Below are 16,144 nucleotides of genomic sequence, written 5' to 3'. Positions count from 1 at the left end.
CAAGAACGTAAACCTACCGGTACGTAAACCCGAGTCAGCTGACACCAAAGTCTTACCAAAGCGCCATGTAAATGAAAACTCAACACCGCAGAATTTTTCTGTAGTTGTAGCCCGTAGCGCAGAAATCTGCGGAATTTAGATTTTTCCGTGTCAGCTGATTTCTCCTTCTTTAGATGGTTGCCACTTCGTCAGTTTTGCAGATGGTAAAAAAGTTATAAGTTCCTATTCGAAATATGTTTAAAATATTTGAAATTTACTATTAAATAAGGTTTTTGTTGAAAACTAAGTAGTTTATATTTAGTTACAATCTATTATAGCACGAAAAATTGTGGTTGAAAGGTAAGTTTATGAAAAGGCATTGAAGAGTGGCAACAGTGTAGTAAGCAACACTGAGGGCTCCAGTAATCGACAAAATTCTGCGTATACAGACTGCGTTTAAGTATACGTTCTGCGTTCTCGACTAATTTCAGCTTAAAGCTGCAACTAAATGCAACTCCATTTTTGCATTTAGAATCTAAATTTAAAAGCAACCCTGTGATCTTCCAAAATTTCCACGATTCGAACATGGTTTAATGAGAAGAAGTGGCAACATTGCTTTTTCGAGTATACAGTCGCTAGCTGCGTTTCAGTGATCGCCGATCGAGATTTCATTTATTATTTTACATTATTTGGATAAAGAAAAGTTACGCAAATTAAACATCGATATGATGCTGATAGAAATCTGGATTAATTTGTGATCAACTCCGTTTGTTTTGTTTCCTAATTAAGTGTGGAAATTATAATTGACAGCACCGACAAATGAATATATACACAAACAAATGTTTGGTTATGGTTAAAACAATTCAAGTTTTTGTATTGAATTTTCGGTTTAGAATTTATTTTTTCCTTTTCAGTAGGGATTTTTGGGCATTATCTTTTCCGTGAGAATTTATCATAATAGATACGGATCTGAATAAGCGACTGGAACACGGCTGTTTGTCAAAAGCATACGATTTCGAACTTGCGTAAATGTACATTTGCTAAATGCGATAGCATGAACGCTCTTCGAAAACATATGTTCGAAAGTGCTAAATGTTGCATTTTAAATGCAGCAAAAACGCTGTATAAGACAGATCGTGTCAGCTGACTCGGGTTTACGTATCGGTAGGTTTACGTTCTTGACTAATTTCAGCTTAAGAGTAAGCACCAGTAACTCAGCACAGTGCTGAGTTACCCACCTCTATACCCGTGAACCAAGAATACATTAGCGGCGTAAAAACTCTGGCATATCTGATTCAAATTCCTGGCAGGCATGCTGAGTTAATTTGTATTAGGTAGCACAAATTCAAATACGATTTCTACCCCTGACGGAGCACTTATCCGCATTTACTAGTTGCCAGCTGATTTGATACAAATTTTGAACTCAAAATGGAAAGGAGGGAAAAAATACGAATGGCAGCTGTTTTATTGGCAAAACACAATTTCTTATTTAAAAAGAAACTTCACATTCTTCTATTAAAATTATTAAATAATATGAAAATAATTAATGGATTGGCCAGCATGAACCTTAACTTGCTGTGCCAAGCTGTGATTGTTACACCTCCTGATATCAGAGAAAGGCAGCTGTCGAAATTGGTAAGCATACCTTTCATTTTCATTGTATAATAAATATCCGGTATTCCTTTAAGGAACGCAATGGAACTTTTTGGGAGCGTGATGTGCCTTTAATGGACGAAAGTCGTTTCAAAGAAAATTTTCGAGTCAATAGAAATACGTTTCGAAGAATTTGTGAGAAAGTTAAAGACATTGAAAAGGTGGACAGTAATATGAAGCCATGTATTCCACTTCATAAAAGAGTAGCTGTCTCACTATTCGCTTTGGGATCAGCTGCGGAGTATAGGACTGTTGCAAGTCTCTTCGGTGTGGGACGCAGTACTGTTGGGGAAATTCTTTTGGATTTTTGCCAAGCAGTATGTGAAAATCTTTCTGCTTCCATTAATTCCTATCCTCCTAATCCACAAGAGATAAGAAAAATTGTTGATGGATTCGAACGCCTAGGATTCCCGCAGTGTTTTGGAGCTGTGGATGGCTGCCATATAGAAATTCAACCACCAAAAAAGAGTGCAGTAGACTACCAAAACTGCAAGGGTTGGTACTCGGTGATCTTGTTAGCGAGCTGTGACCACCGGTATATTGAAATTTGCTTTAAGCTTATTTACAAAAAAAAAAATTTATGAAACGTCTCAATCTTCTCCAGATCAAAATTTACCTACATAAACATTGGTTCACCTGGTAAAAACAACGACTCTGATGTTTTCGAAAATAGTGCATTAAAAAGATATCACGAAACTGCGGATATTTTTAACCAGAATAGCAAACGCATATGTGGAGTCAATGTACCCGTTTTCCTTATAGGCGATTCGGCTTTTGGGCTCTCGCGGTATATGATGAAACCATTTCCATATTCAGCGAATCAGTCTTATATAGAAAAAAATTTTAACTACGAACTATCTAGATGCCGTCGCCCTATTGAAAAAGCATTCGAGCAACTTAAAGCTCGATTCAGAAAAATAGGTCGACGCTTGCAGGTCGCACCAAAAAACGTAAATATCATAATTAGAACGTGTTGTATATTGCACAATTTTTTAAAATTGGAAAACGACGAGGTCTATACCGCTTGGAGGCAAGATGCCAGAGAAGACTTAAATGCCAGAAGTCAGCCATGTCATACTACAAGAGTTGGCGAAAATGATGTGAACGCATCCGCTATTAGAAATGCAATAGCCGAGAGTTTTCGTAAGAACCAATATAAAAATCCTGTAAATATTGAACCCGAATCCATTTTCAAAAAAAATCAAAATATGATTTTATATACATTCAATTGCTTTTTTTTTATTAACTCATTAATAGCTATAAAATTAAAATCAGAGAGTTTCTGCAATTCACTTCCGAGTGAATTTCAACCCCATTAAATTTGAGTTCAATGTGAACTTTGTTAAAATTAAATCGGAAATTTGCAGAACCTGCCTGAATAATTCAGTCTTCCCTTCTTTTTCAACAAAACTGATTCCAACTATCCACATTTCCTTTTCACATTTTGTCTATTAAATTTCTCATCAAGCCTAAAAATTCTTTTGAGGTATCATTCTGCTCTCTTATGGCAGCAACAACCTCGTTTGTCAACACCTTCGTATCTTCCATCACACTCCTCAATATTTCTGTATTTTCATGCATAATTCTTATAATTTCTTCCGAAATATTCCTTCTTCCAGGGGAAGTGGATGATGTATCAGGAAGCGAGAGAGGTGGTGATGGTGGCGGCAGTGGCACTAGCAAGGGTGACGATGTTGACGGAGCTGGTGGTGATGATGAGCGTACTGATGGGGTTGCTGATGCCAGCGACTGAGAGTCTGCGTTTAATAGGCTGTCCTAAAAAATTAGTTTATGGAAATATTTTAAAAAACACAAAATACACTTGACATGAAAAAACAAACCATTGAAAATGATCCACAGACTTCCGCATTATTAACTGCTGTTCCTTCAATTATTCGTTCTATCGCCATAAAATGCTTCCATGTCGATGGGCTTCCTGCCGACGCACCCCCTTTCTTTTCATTTCTGCAAATTTATCAAGCAAATGAGTTGTGCAAGTTATTTATTTATTATAATTTACCTATATCTTTGTGTTAAATTCCTGATTTTTACGTGTATGTCCTGCGCAGTGAATTTTCTATTCATTTCCCGAGAAATTCCAGCATAAATGTGCCGATTCCTTTTGGCTCGCCGCAAATCAGCAGCCCGTGCTGCCCACAATTTTAGTAAAATTTTATCGTCCAGCTCGCTCCAAACAACTCGCTTCTTTATTAATGACATCTGAAATTGACAAATACAAGTCTTTATTTTGTAATTGTCTAAATTTTACACAAAATAAATAAAAAAGAAACCAACCTTTGCTTGTTTTTCCTTATTTTCCTTTCCTGTAAATTTTTGACAGTAGCAAACGCTACCAGAGAACGTAAATATACGTTCTCTGACGCTACTTTTCCCATTCACAATAGTACTGAACTAGTGATGGCACGATTAAACGAATAACCGATTATAATCGGTTATTTTCATTCGGTTAACGATTTAATTGTATCGAAATTTTCCTTTCGATTAATCGAGCGATTAACCGTTTAATTTTGATAATAATCGACAAGAAATCAACAAAAACTGGCTACTTTACTCAGCCAAAATGAATCAAAATTCCGTAACAAAATTGGCATTCTTACAACTCAAAAATATTAGCAATAATATGTGTCCATTCTACCGGGTACATACATATATATGTATACTTTTACTAGTTGGGAGATTTTTTATATTCTCGTATTCTGCAAATTTTTTAAACGATATTTTTGCAAAAAGCGCAACACAAGTTTAACCTAACAACTAAACAAATAAAACAACTAAAAAAACACAACGCAGGTATCCACATATTTGCATTTTATTTTCCATATGCGGTGTTTCGCATTTGCTTCCACACGCTTTTTTATATGGAAGAAAATAAGCATCACCGTAAAAAAAAATTGCCAAAAATCAACGGTAAGTGATACTTCAATTTTGCAATTTTTTATGCAAAAATTTAATGGGCTTACATAATAATAATAATAGATTGGCGCTACACATATGTTAGTGTTTGGCCGAGCTTCTCCTCCGATTTGTGGCGTGCGCCTTGATGTTGTCACACAGTGCGGAGGGACCTACAGTTTTACGCCGACTCCGAACGGCGATTGTAGTTTTATGCGAAGCTGTTTTTCATGGCAGAAATATACTCGGAGGTTTGCCATTGCCTGCCAAGGGACGACCGCTGTTAAGAAAAAACCTTTTTTCTATATTTTTGCGATGTTGCTTTGACCAGGGTTTTAACCCAGGCGTTACGGAGTGGAAGCGCGCACTGCTTACCACTACACCACAGCGGCAGCAATGGGCTTACGCATACTGAAAATCTTTCTAAAAATCAAATTAAAAAGCTCGAATTTTTTGAATAACAAAAATAATTATTGTGATGCGCTTATAATTTTGACACGGGGTGTATAACGGATGGTGTACTACTTAACATCTTTTTAATTATTGTTTCCCTCATTTTTTAGTTTTCTTGATTGTTTGCGCACTGAATTCATGGTCAATTTTTATTACTTATACCATCTTCTGACCGACATCAAAAACATGTTTTCGTTGCTAATACTATGTTCTGACCGACATCGAAAACATGTTTTCGTTGCTAAAACTGGTTTTCGACCTAAAATTTGTGTTGTCGTCAATGTAAAATTTGTCAAACGAAATCAAGTTTTCGCTGAAAACCACTTGAAAACTCACGTTCCACTCATTCCAATCGGTGTCTGCACTAGTTTTTTTTCGATTATTTATCGAAGTGGAAGTCATATTTTATCATCTTTAATACGCCATTTCGGTTTTATTGTTAATTGGCTGACCAAAATAAAATAAGCATGGAAGTAAAAGGTTGTTGATGAAAATAAATTGAAGGAAAAGCATTTTGGTTTTATATTTGTGCAGCAAAAACGTAAACAAAGGATGTAAGAAATGTCAACGAAAACACCAACAGTCGGTGTGAACAGCCTTCAGCCCACAATCCCAAAACTCGTTTTCAAAGTGTTTTCGTTGTCGGTCAGAACATTGTATAAAACTGGTTTTCGACCTAAAACATGTGTTTTCGTCCGTGTAAAATCTGTCAAACGAAAACCAGCTTTCGCTGAAAACTACTCGAAAACTCACGTTCCACTCGTTCCAATCGGTGTCTTCACTAGTTTTTTCATATTTTATCATCTTTAATACGCTATTTCGTACTTATTGTTAATTGGCTGGCAAAAGTAAAATAAGAATGGTAGTAAGAGGTTGCTAATGAAAAGAAAATGTGGGAAAAGCATTTTGATTTTGCTTTTGTGTAGCAAAACTGCAATGCGAGGATGTAAGAAATGTCAACGAAAACACTAACAGCCGGTGTGAACAGCCTTGAGCCCACAATTCCAAAACTCGTTTTCAAAGTGTTTTCGTTGTCGGTCAGAACATGGTATTAGTAAATGGTTTTTATTATTTTCGATTTTAATCGAAACGACCGATTAACCGGTTAATTTCTTACGATTAATTGCAATTATTAATCGAATGCTTTCGATTAATCAATTAACCGATTAATCGATTATTAAAGTTTTTTTGCCATCACTAGTTACTGAACTGCCAAATGCGGCAGCATTGCCATACTAAAACTCGCAAAACAGTTAAATTATCTTGCATCCCAACAAACATTCAGGTTTAAGCTCAACCAGCTTAAGTTGGGAACTGAGGTATTTTTCAAATCTCCAACGTTGTTCAACAGTACCTCAAGTGGAGGATCATAGCGTTCTCAACAAAAAGAGCATTTTGTTTTGTAAGAAAATATGATTGTTTCTCAAGTTCAGAAAATGCTAGTTTTCAACTCGAACATTACATATCTTATTACATTAAACGAGCAATTCTTGTATATATATATATCCATAGGGTTCTCGTAAACGGCTCTAACGATTTTGATGAAATTTTGTACACAGATAATGTTTTGGATTTTAAGGCTGTGTGCGAGTACGTCTAAATTGCTACCTAAATAGAGAAAAATCCTAAATCACTGGACAGTGTTGGTAACGCAGTGAATAGGAACAATTAGATTTTCTGCGAGCATACTTTTCAACCTAAATTGAACAGTCAAATATATTTGAGCGAGCGATTAAGTGAACAACGATTTTTTGATGTTTTAAATAATTTTTATCATTGCTATGGCACAAAAAAGAAAATATTCAGAAAGATGTAAGTATAAATTTATTTGATTTTTGCATTCAGATAAGTATATGTGTAATTCGATGGATGTACATATATTATTTCGCAGGGTCAGAAGAGCAAACGGATTCTTTTATAGATGCCAGGATGGAGCATTCTCCTTTTTTGTTGCAAATTTATTATATTGTTAAATAGTCACAAAGCTACCACAAAATTATTCATTTTATAGATATATTTATTAAAAGCAAACAAATTCAAATTCCAAAACAAACAATTTAGGTTGTCAAACGAACTCGCACAGTTTTAGCAGCTGTTTTCCTAAATTGTAGCAGTGCTGGAAATTTCCAGTGGAATGTTAGTTTACGTACTAAAATTTAGTTAAACTCGCACACAGCCTAAAGTTATCTGCATAGGCAATATCTCCGAGAAGACTCGTATAAGGTTGCCACCTATTCGAAATTAGTTACAAATTAATTAAAACATCATAATATGGGTATCAAACGGAAGGTATTTTAAAGATCCCTAATTCAAAAATATTTTTAATAAGGTTGCCACCTATTTTGAATCGCATATTTATTTAATTTTTTTTTTAGAAAAAAAGGTAAAATATTACTATTCATGGGTACCAAGAGAAGGTTCTTAGACAATGCTTACCCTGTACACAAAATGTTGTGTCTTAGGATAATAGTATAAGGTTGCCACTTATTTTAGATTCTACACACTTTATCTAAAACATCGCAATATGGATATCAAATGAAAGGTATTGTTACGATTATCCTCGAAACCTTGAGGGATTTCCCAAATATACTCGGGCTCGTATCGCTGGATTGTTAAATAAATGCTAACGATGACCGAATTGTAGTACAATTAACTTTATTGTACAACAAACAATTTTACAATACTTGCTAATACAGTAAAAATACTACAATACTTGTTAAGGCAATTACAACGCTTTACTGAACTTGTTACACACAATTAAACTTATAGCTTGCTTATTCGCAATTCGCTTCTCTGCTCACTTTACTTGTAGCTTGCTGACTTGCAACTTCGTAACTAACTCACCTCGTGGTGGCGGCGCCCTTATATACCTGCGCTGGCACTTATGGCAACTCTAGAACATTCTGAAGTTTATCGCTCATTCTCTTTCTCTCGCTGTTCGCAGTGTTCATCCAACTTGACGTTTCTCTTTGTGGAACATTCTACGTCATTCCTCGAACATTCTGCCTATTTCTCGTTGTTCGCTTTGTGTTGCCGCAGTATTCGCCACACTGCCCTCCACCTAAGTCTGATCGTCCCGATCAGACACACTTGCGGTTCCAAACGCTGCAAGCCTTTCCAAGTGGACCACCTTCATCTTGTTTCTTGGTCTCCCAACGGTCTGGATCCGATACACTACGTCATTTAGCCGTTTTACGACCTTATACGGACCTTCCCAGTTGCATTGTAGTTTTGGGGACAAACCTTTCTTTCGTTGTGGATTATACAGCAACACCAAATCTCCTTCCTGGAAACCCTCGGAATTCATCGCCTTATCATACCTGGCTTTCATCTTGTCACTCATAATTTGTGTGCGCTGTCTCACAAGAGCATGTATCTCTTTCAGCTCCTCTTCCAGGATGTTTGACGTCTCTTTTCCAATCCTTCTAGCATCACCAGTCACCCCAAACTTCAGATCACTAGGCAAACGGAGCTCACTGCCGAATATTACCCTTGCAGGAGTTTTACCCGTTGTTTCATGCACTGCTGACCGGTATCCCATCAGGAACAAGGGTATGCGGACATCCCAATCTTTTTGATTCTTGTCCACGACCTTCCGCAAATGCTCTTCCAGGGTTCGGTTGAACCGTTCCACCATGCCGTCTGATTGGGGATGAAGAGCCGTCGTTCGAGTTTTCCGGATACCCAGTATCTGGCACATCTCTTGGAACACTTCCGACTCAAAATTTCTTCCCTGGTCAGAGTGCAGCTCTATAGGTACACCGTATCTCGCAACCCAATTGTAGGTGAATACCTCCGCTACTGTTTTAGCTTCCTGGTTTGGAATCGGGTATACCTCCGGCCATTTGCTAAAGTAGTCCATAATCACAAGGACGTATTTGTTTCCCTGTGCGCTCATAGGAAATGGACCGGCTACATCCATGGCAATCCGCTCGAAAGGTGCACCTGAGTTATATTGCTTCATCTGGCCATGACTTCTGGATTTCGGCCCCTTAGCTGCAATACACTCCGCGCAGTTAGCAATCCACTCTGCGACCGATTGCCGACAACCAACCCAATAGAACCTCTGCTTAACCTTTTCCAGGGTCTTCGTGATTCCCAGGTGCCCTCCACTAGGACCATTGTGGAATTCCTTGAGTACATCCGGAATTCTTACCCTTGGAACTACTATCAGGTTGCGGGAGCACTGGCCATCTTCGCTTTCCCATACCCTATGCAAACAGCCAGATATTAATTTTAAGCTGTTCCATTGTGCCCAGTACGCCTTTGCGATGGGGCTTTCCGCTGCCATTTGCTCCTTAGTTGGCCTCCTGTCCACCTCCAGTCCATGCATCAAAAGCTCCAGATCTGGATCTTCCTGCTGACACTTTCGTAGCTGTTCTTCCTTCCACTCTTCCGCTGGTGTTATTGTCGTTAGACGGACGTCTATAATGTCCTCTTTTCCCTCAGCTTTTGAACAGTGTTTACATTCCAGGCTACATGGGCGGCGGGACATGGCATCAGCATTACCGTGGACATTTCCCTTGCGGTGCTCAATGGCGAAGTCATAACTTTGCAGTCTCTCAATCCACCGAGCTAGCTGTCCTTCTGGATTCTTAAACTGTAGTAGCCACTTCAGCGCTGCATGGTCCGTTCGAACTCGGAAACGTTGCCCATAAAGGTACTTGTGGAAATGTTTGACGCAGTCCACCAACGCAAGTAGTTCTCTCCGAGTTACGCAGTAGTTCCTCTCTGGTTTTCCAATCGACCGGCTATAGTAGGCAACTACCTTCTCCTGCCCATCAATTACCTGTGACAGTACGCCTCCTATGGCATAACCACTAGCATCCGTATCCAAAATAAACGTTGCCCCTGGAACGGGATACGCTAGCATAGGTGCAGTACATAGTCGTTCCTTCAGAGCCTGGAAAGCCTCCTCCTGCTCCTTGTTCCACTCGAAGGCTCTATTTTTCCTAGTGAGCTCGTGGAGGCTATTAGCAACGCTGGCGAAATTCGGAACAAATCGGCGGTAGTAGGTGCATAGCCCAAGAAAACTTCGTAGTTCGTGCAGGTTCCTAGGTCTTGGCCACTCCTTTACTGCTTCTATCTTTTCCTTCGCAGTACAGATGCCCTCCGTTGTCACCTTGTGCCCTAAGTAGTTCACCTCCTTCCTGAACAGTGAGCACTTTTTAGGACTTAGCTTCAGACCAGCGCCAGCTATCCTCTGGAAAACTTCTTCCAAATTGTTCAGGTGTTCCTCAAAGCTTTTACCCAATACGATAATGTCGTCTAGATACACCAAACATGTTTTCCAATGTAGTCCTTTGAGCACATGGTCCATAAGTCGTTCAAAAGTGGCAGGAGCGTTGCATAATCCAAAGGGCATCACCGTGAATTGCCACAGACCGTCTCCAACGCTGAAAGCTGTCTTCTCCTTATCCTCGTCACTTACCTCCACTTGCCAATAACCGCTCTTAAGGTCGAGTGTTGAGAACCACTTTGTTCCAGTCAACGAGTCCAGAGTGTCATCGATCCTGGGAAGAGGATAGCTGTCCTTTTTCGTCACATCGTTTAGTTTCCGGTAGTCTACGCAGAACCGCATTTGACCATCCTTCTTCTTCACAAGTACTACCGGCGAACTCCATGGACTCGCTGATGGTTCAATCACACCACTCTCGCTCATTTCGTTTATTATTTGGCTAACAGTTTCACGTTTGGCAAGGGGAACACTCCGAGGAGCTTGACGGATTGGCCTTGCATCGCCAGTATCGATGCGATGTTTCACAACGTTAGTCCTGCCTGGTTTGTCGCCATTCTTGTCGAATATGTTGCAGTATCTTCGGAGAAGTTCCTTAGCCTTGTGCTGGTATTTTTCTTCCAACCCTTCCGTCCATGCATTAATGTCTTCCGCAATGTCATTCTCGCCAATGGAATCATCGCTTTCAGGTAACTTTTCGCAGTTGAAGATTGCCTCTACCTCTCGACATTGCCCCAGTACAGTTCCTCTTCGGAGTTTGACTGGTGATTTGAACTCATTGAGCACTCGAACTGGGATGCGTCCATCCTTTTGCGTCTTAGCCAGGGTTTTACCAATAAGTACGTCCGGTGTAGAATTTTGTGTTGCTTCAACAACCCACAATTTGTTTGTCCCACAATCTCCATCAATCTTTGCCCACACAACTGCTTCTGACTTCGGTGGAATCTGCTCGCTTTTCTCTAGGATCACTCGCTTGCTGCTGTACGGACCATCATACCCAAACCTAAGGGGCACTTCCATGTTGTTATACGTCATAGCCCTGTTCTTCATGTTGATCTGCATACCTTGATCAAGCAAGAAGTCTAATCCAATGATGACTTCATCCATAATCGCCGCGACTATGAACTTGTGTAACACCGTCACATTCCCTATTGCGACTTTGCATGTTACCTCCCCTACAACTTGGGTGTCCTCACCAGTTGCTGTCCTCAACCTTGCTCCAGGTAAAGGCCTTACCTCTTTAGTGACCAAATCAGATCGAATGATGGAATGTGATGCGCCCGTATCCACAGTTAGTACTCGCTCATGTCCGTCCACATATCCACCAACAGTAACGTTGCTCGCTTTTCTGCCAATTCGCGAGACGGAGATTATGGGGCATTCAATTGCGGGAGCCAGCGCGCGCCCCTTGCTGCTGGCTCGTTTTAGTATAACGACTGATTGGAGTTGGTTTCGTCTCCTTCAGCCCTGCGTTTGCGTCCTGCTGAATTGTTGTGACCATTGGAACTTGCGCTGCAATCGCGGGCGAAGTGGCCTGACTTTCCACATTTAAAACATTTGCCAGAACCATGCTTTTTCTCGCCCAGCAGTTGGATAATCTTCTTCAGCATTTCATTTGTCTCTTCCGGTGCTTCCACTTCCACACGATGTGCTTTGTAGGCTGGTCTACTTAGGAGCGCCGCCGTTTCACGCGTCTGAGCATACGAGATGGTTTCAGCAAATGTTGCCTTTGGATTCGCGTACGTCTCTCGCTTGGTATACATGTCCCGCATTCCGTTGATGAACCTCTGGATTTTTACTCTTTCAAGGTGCTCACCAGATGCGTCTCCAATTGCCAAATGAGCCAACCTTTCGATCTCGGAAGCGAATTCCTGTAAAGTCTCATTGGATTTCTGGCAGCGATTCTCCAGCTCCATCTGGTAAATCTGTCTCCTGTGCTCGCTACCATAACGTCTTTCCACTGCACCCATTAACGCATCATAACTGTTCCTTTCACAATCAGGAATAGTCTGCAAGATTTCCGCTGCAGGTCCTTTTAATGCAACGAACAATGCAGCGGATTTATCCTCCATGCTCCAGTGATTTGCTGTAGCTGTATTCTCAAACTGGAGCTTAAAGACTTGGAAAGGAATCGTGCCGTCAAAGGATGGGGTTTTTACCTTGGGAGCGTTCGTCGAAGTAGCTGGACGATTCAACTGCAAACCCCGGAAACGATCTTCAAGCTCATCCACCTTAGCTTCGACTTTCTCCTGTTTTTCCCTAATAAGCGCTTCAATTTTATCTTGTCGTTCCTCGATTTTATCCTGTCTCTCTCTCAGTTCCGCGTTATTTTTGAATAAATTCTCTTGTAGCTGAGTAATCTTTTCATCTAGCTGCGATGATATGCGTGTTTCCTGAACTTGCAGCTGGGATGAAATCTGTGAGGACATCTTTGACATACGTGTATCCTGTGCTTGCATCTGTGACGACAGCTGTGATGACATCTGTGACATGGCAGCCAATAACGTGTTCATGTCCATAGATGTTGATGAACTTGGAGACTTTTGCTGTTCTTCAACCTTCCCGGATGTCTGCTGCACATCCTTCGACGAACAAGCGGCCTCATCCTTCTGTTCATCCTTTGCGAATGCATCGTCAAGTTTACCCTGGAAGTCGTATTTGTCCACGTCGATGCCTTCTGCTTCCATAGCCTCTCGCAGCCGTGATAGTAACTCCACTTTTCTTCCGGAGGTTGCTAAATTTCGCTTCTCCAACTCCTGTTTGAGTTCCTCAATCTTTAAGTCCTGAATTTTTGCCATTTTCAAAAGTTTATCCTTCGGGATTTATTTAACAATCCCACTTCTGACACCAATTGTTACGATTATCCTCGAAACCTTGAGGGATTTCCCAAATATACTCGGGCTCGTATCGCTGGATTGTTAAATAAATGCTAACGATGACCGAATTGTAGTACAATTAACTTTATTGTACAACAAACAATTTTACAATACTTGCTAATACAGTAAAAATACTACAATACTTGTTAAGGCAATTACAACGCTTTACTGAACTTGTTACACACAATTAAACTTATAGCTTGCTTATTCGCAATTCGCTTCTCTGCTCACTTTACTTGTAGCTTGCTGACTTGCAACTGACTCCACTCCGCTGTGTCGTGGCTCTTATATACCTGCGCTCACACTTATGGCAACTCTAGAACGTTCTGAAGTTTATCGCTCATTCTCTTTTTCTCGCTGTTCGCAGTGTTCATCCAACTTGACGTTTCTCTTTGTGGAACATTCTACGTCATTCCTCGAACATTCTGCCTATTTCTCGTTGTTCGCTTTGTGTTGCCGCAGTATTCGCCACAGTATTATTGAGAACTTTGGTCAGAAAATAGTTTCCATCAGAGTTGCCACGCTTCCTTGTAATACAAATTTTTATTTTGTTATTCTCAATCAACATTTGTTATGTATACATAGTACGCGGATGCTCAAGATATGTACCATTCATTCCAGCGTATTTCGGAATAGGGTTGGCACCTAAATTTTAGAGTAAAGAATTTACTTAATAGATATGGAAATTCTATTTTTTTTTATTTCCAAAATATTTTTTTAAAGCTATCCAAATCTTGGAAGCTTCAAAAAGTATATGCGAACATATAAAAAGGGCAAAATAAAATAACGAAATAGGCCGGAAAAGGCATAATAAAATAGCGAAAAAGGCAGGAAAAGGCACTAGGTATTGCAAAAAAGGCAAAACAAAATAGCGAAAAAGGCAGGAAAAGGCACTAGGTATTGCAAAAAAAGCAAAATAAGGCACTAAAAAAAGACAGAAAATACGATGAACAATCAAAAAATACATTTATTTTAGAAATGTTTATATAACAAGTAAAAAGAGAAAAACTATGACCTAGTTTCATTATGTGAAAAATTTGTACTTTGAATCTTTGACTATTTTATCCTTTCGAGTTTCTAACTCATAAAACTTTAATCTGTATAGTTGTAGTAACATTGAACCACAAGATGCATTTTGACGTTTTCTGGCAGCATTTTCATTCGAATTTCGCGAAGAAAAGCCTTGAATGTACTAAATATGCGCTCGACGTAAGTTGATACAAGTGGAGCCCAATTTAAATATGGAACGTTTGAAACGTTCATATTATCAGGAATAAGGGCGTTTTCCTCGCCCTTTAGCTGAGAAAACGGCTTTGAATTTTCCCAACACCAATTTGGCAAGAGGTCCCTGCGCTTCTATAAGCCGCTTGGGCATGTGTATATTTTTTAATCTTTAAAAAAATAGCGTAAATGCTATAATCACTTTAAAGGTAGAAAAGGCAAAAAAGGCAATTAAAAAAGGCAAAAATAGGCAAATATCTTAAAAAAGGCAAAAAAAAAGGCAACATCAAATGTGTATATATGGAGTCAGGGAAAGCTAAATCGTGGACATCCTTAATCGAATATACTCTATCTCTTTAGCAGAAAAAAAGGCAATTTCCATAAAATCCGCTCCCTGTATATTACATTGTTTCGGTAACGTCGGCAACGATGTTTAACTGCGGATTAGTGTTAACCAGATTTGGTGAAAACGGCCCTTGATCGATAAAGCAGTCGTTATATTTAACCGGAGCTTCTACCTCCGATTAGTGCTAATCAGACATTGAAGAACCGGCCCTAATAGCCCAGTTATGCAACCTTCCACTGCTAGGGCCATTTTCACCATCACTGGTTAACACTTATCCCCAGTTAAACATCGTTACCGACGGTACTGACTCCATTCATTTAACATTGGGTCAGTAACGTCGGTAACAATGTTTAACTGCGGATTAGTGTTAACCAGAGATGGTGAAAACGGCTCTAGCAGTACAAGTATGCATAACTGGGCTATTAGGGCCGGTTGCTCGAAGCCTGGTTGACACTAATCAACGGGTAAACAGTGTTATCGACGTTACCGACACCGTGTTATATGCATGGAGTTGAAAAATATTGTGGATAATTGCTCGTTGCCTCTTCTTCATTCGATCAATTTAAATTTTCCTTTTTGTAATTTTGTATTTGTTTTTAACCAGGTCCTGTTATTCATTGCACCTAAAAGCATGCTTGCAAATTCTATCAAGCCTAAAACCACTCTTCAAAAACTGCACGTCCAGTTAGTCTACAATCAAAGGCAACTTCTTTTTTTACAATTCCCCCTCCAGCACCTAATTTGTGTATGTAGTAGAGGTTTACGCCGACAGGCTTTGCGGCGGCGGCGTGGTCAACTTGAAAAAGAATCGGCGGCGGCGGCGACGCCGGCGCGTCTGCATACGCCGGCGCTACTGCCCATAAGATAGATTCCAAAGACCCATGAGGCTACTAATCTTATCATGTCATCTCGTCAGCATTAGGCACTCGCCATTCCAATTCAGATTACAATTCTATTTAATTCATTCATTGAATTAGTTTTAAATTTAAATTACGTTACTCCCTACTTGAATTAAAATGTTGAGTGTCTGGCGCTGATGGCGAACAGAAGAGGGTCTGAGGTATATACATACATACTCACATGGCTCTACAGATCCGTATGTAATATTTAAATTTAAAGAAAAAAAAAATTAAAAACAATAATCTTATCAACCGTTATCTTAAGTTACGGAGTTCTTACGATTTTTGGCGGATTAAATATTAAAAACAAGGTTGGTCTACTTTTTTCCAAAAGTTTAACCCATCAACTCGAACCAGCACGGGCTCTTTTGACCCACTGTTTAAAAAAATGACTTATAGATGGCTAAAATTTCCACTAAAATATTAAGCGCCAAATTTTTCAGAGGAGAACCGAATGTAATGAAAAATAATACTAATTTTTACCAAAAGGGGGGGAACCTTAACCGTGTGTAGAAAACATTGCGATGCGAGCAGGGCTTCGGAGCAAAGGTTCTCCGCTCTTGCTTCA

The 16,144-nt window shown here is 39.6% G+C and overlaps 1 protein-coding gene across 1 annotated transcript; it reads left to right on the top strand.

The window, feature by feature from the left end:
- Nucleotides 1-1,168: 1,168 nt before the first annotated feature.
- LOC118735607 lies at nt 1,169-3,482 on the top strand. The gene is made up of 4 exons (XM_036465454.1): nt 1,169-1,614; nt 1,668-2,167; nt 2,237-2,775; nt 3,252-3,482. Exons 1-4 carry the CDS (start codon nt 1,408-1,410, stop codon nt 3,383-3,385), a joined length of 1,380 nt encoding a protein of 459 aa, XP_036321347.1. The 5' UTR covers nt 1,169-1,407; the 3' UTR covers nt 3,386-3,482.
- The last annotated feature ends 12,662 nt before the right edge of the window (nt 3,483-16,144 follow it).

This window comes from Rhagoletis pomonella, unplaced genomic scaffold (genome assembly GCF_013731165.1).
Source record: "Rhagoletis pomonella isolate Grant_MI unplaced genomic scaffold, Rhpom_1.0 Rhpom_scaffold_00003, whole genome shotgun sequence".
NCBI lineage: Eukaryota > Metazoa > Arthropoda > Insecta > Diptera > Tephritidae > Rhagoletis > Rhagoletis pomonella.
Note: the sequence above shows the minus strand (reverse complement) of the source record. Positions and strands in the feature narration are given on the sequence as shown.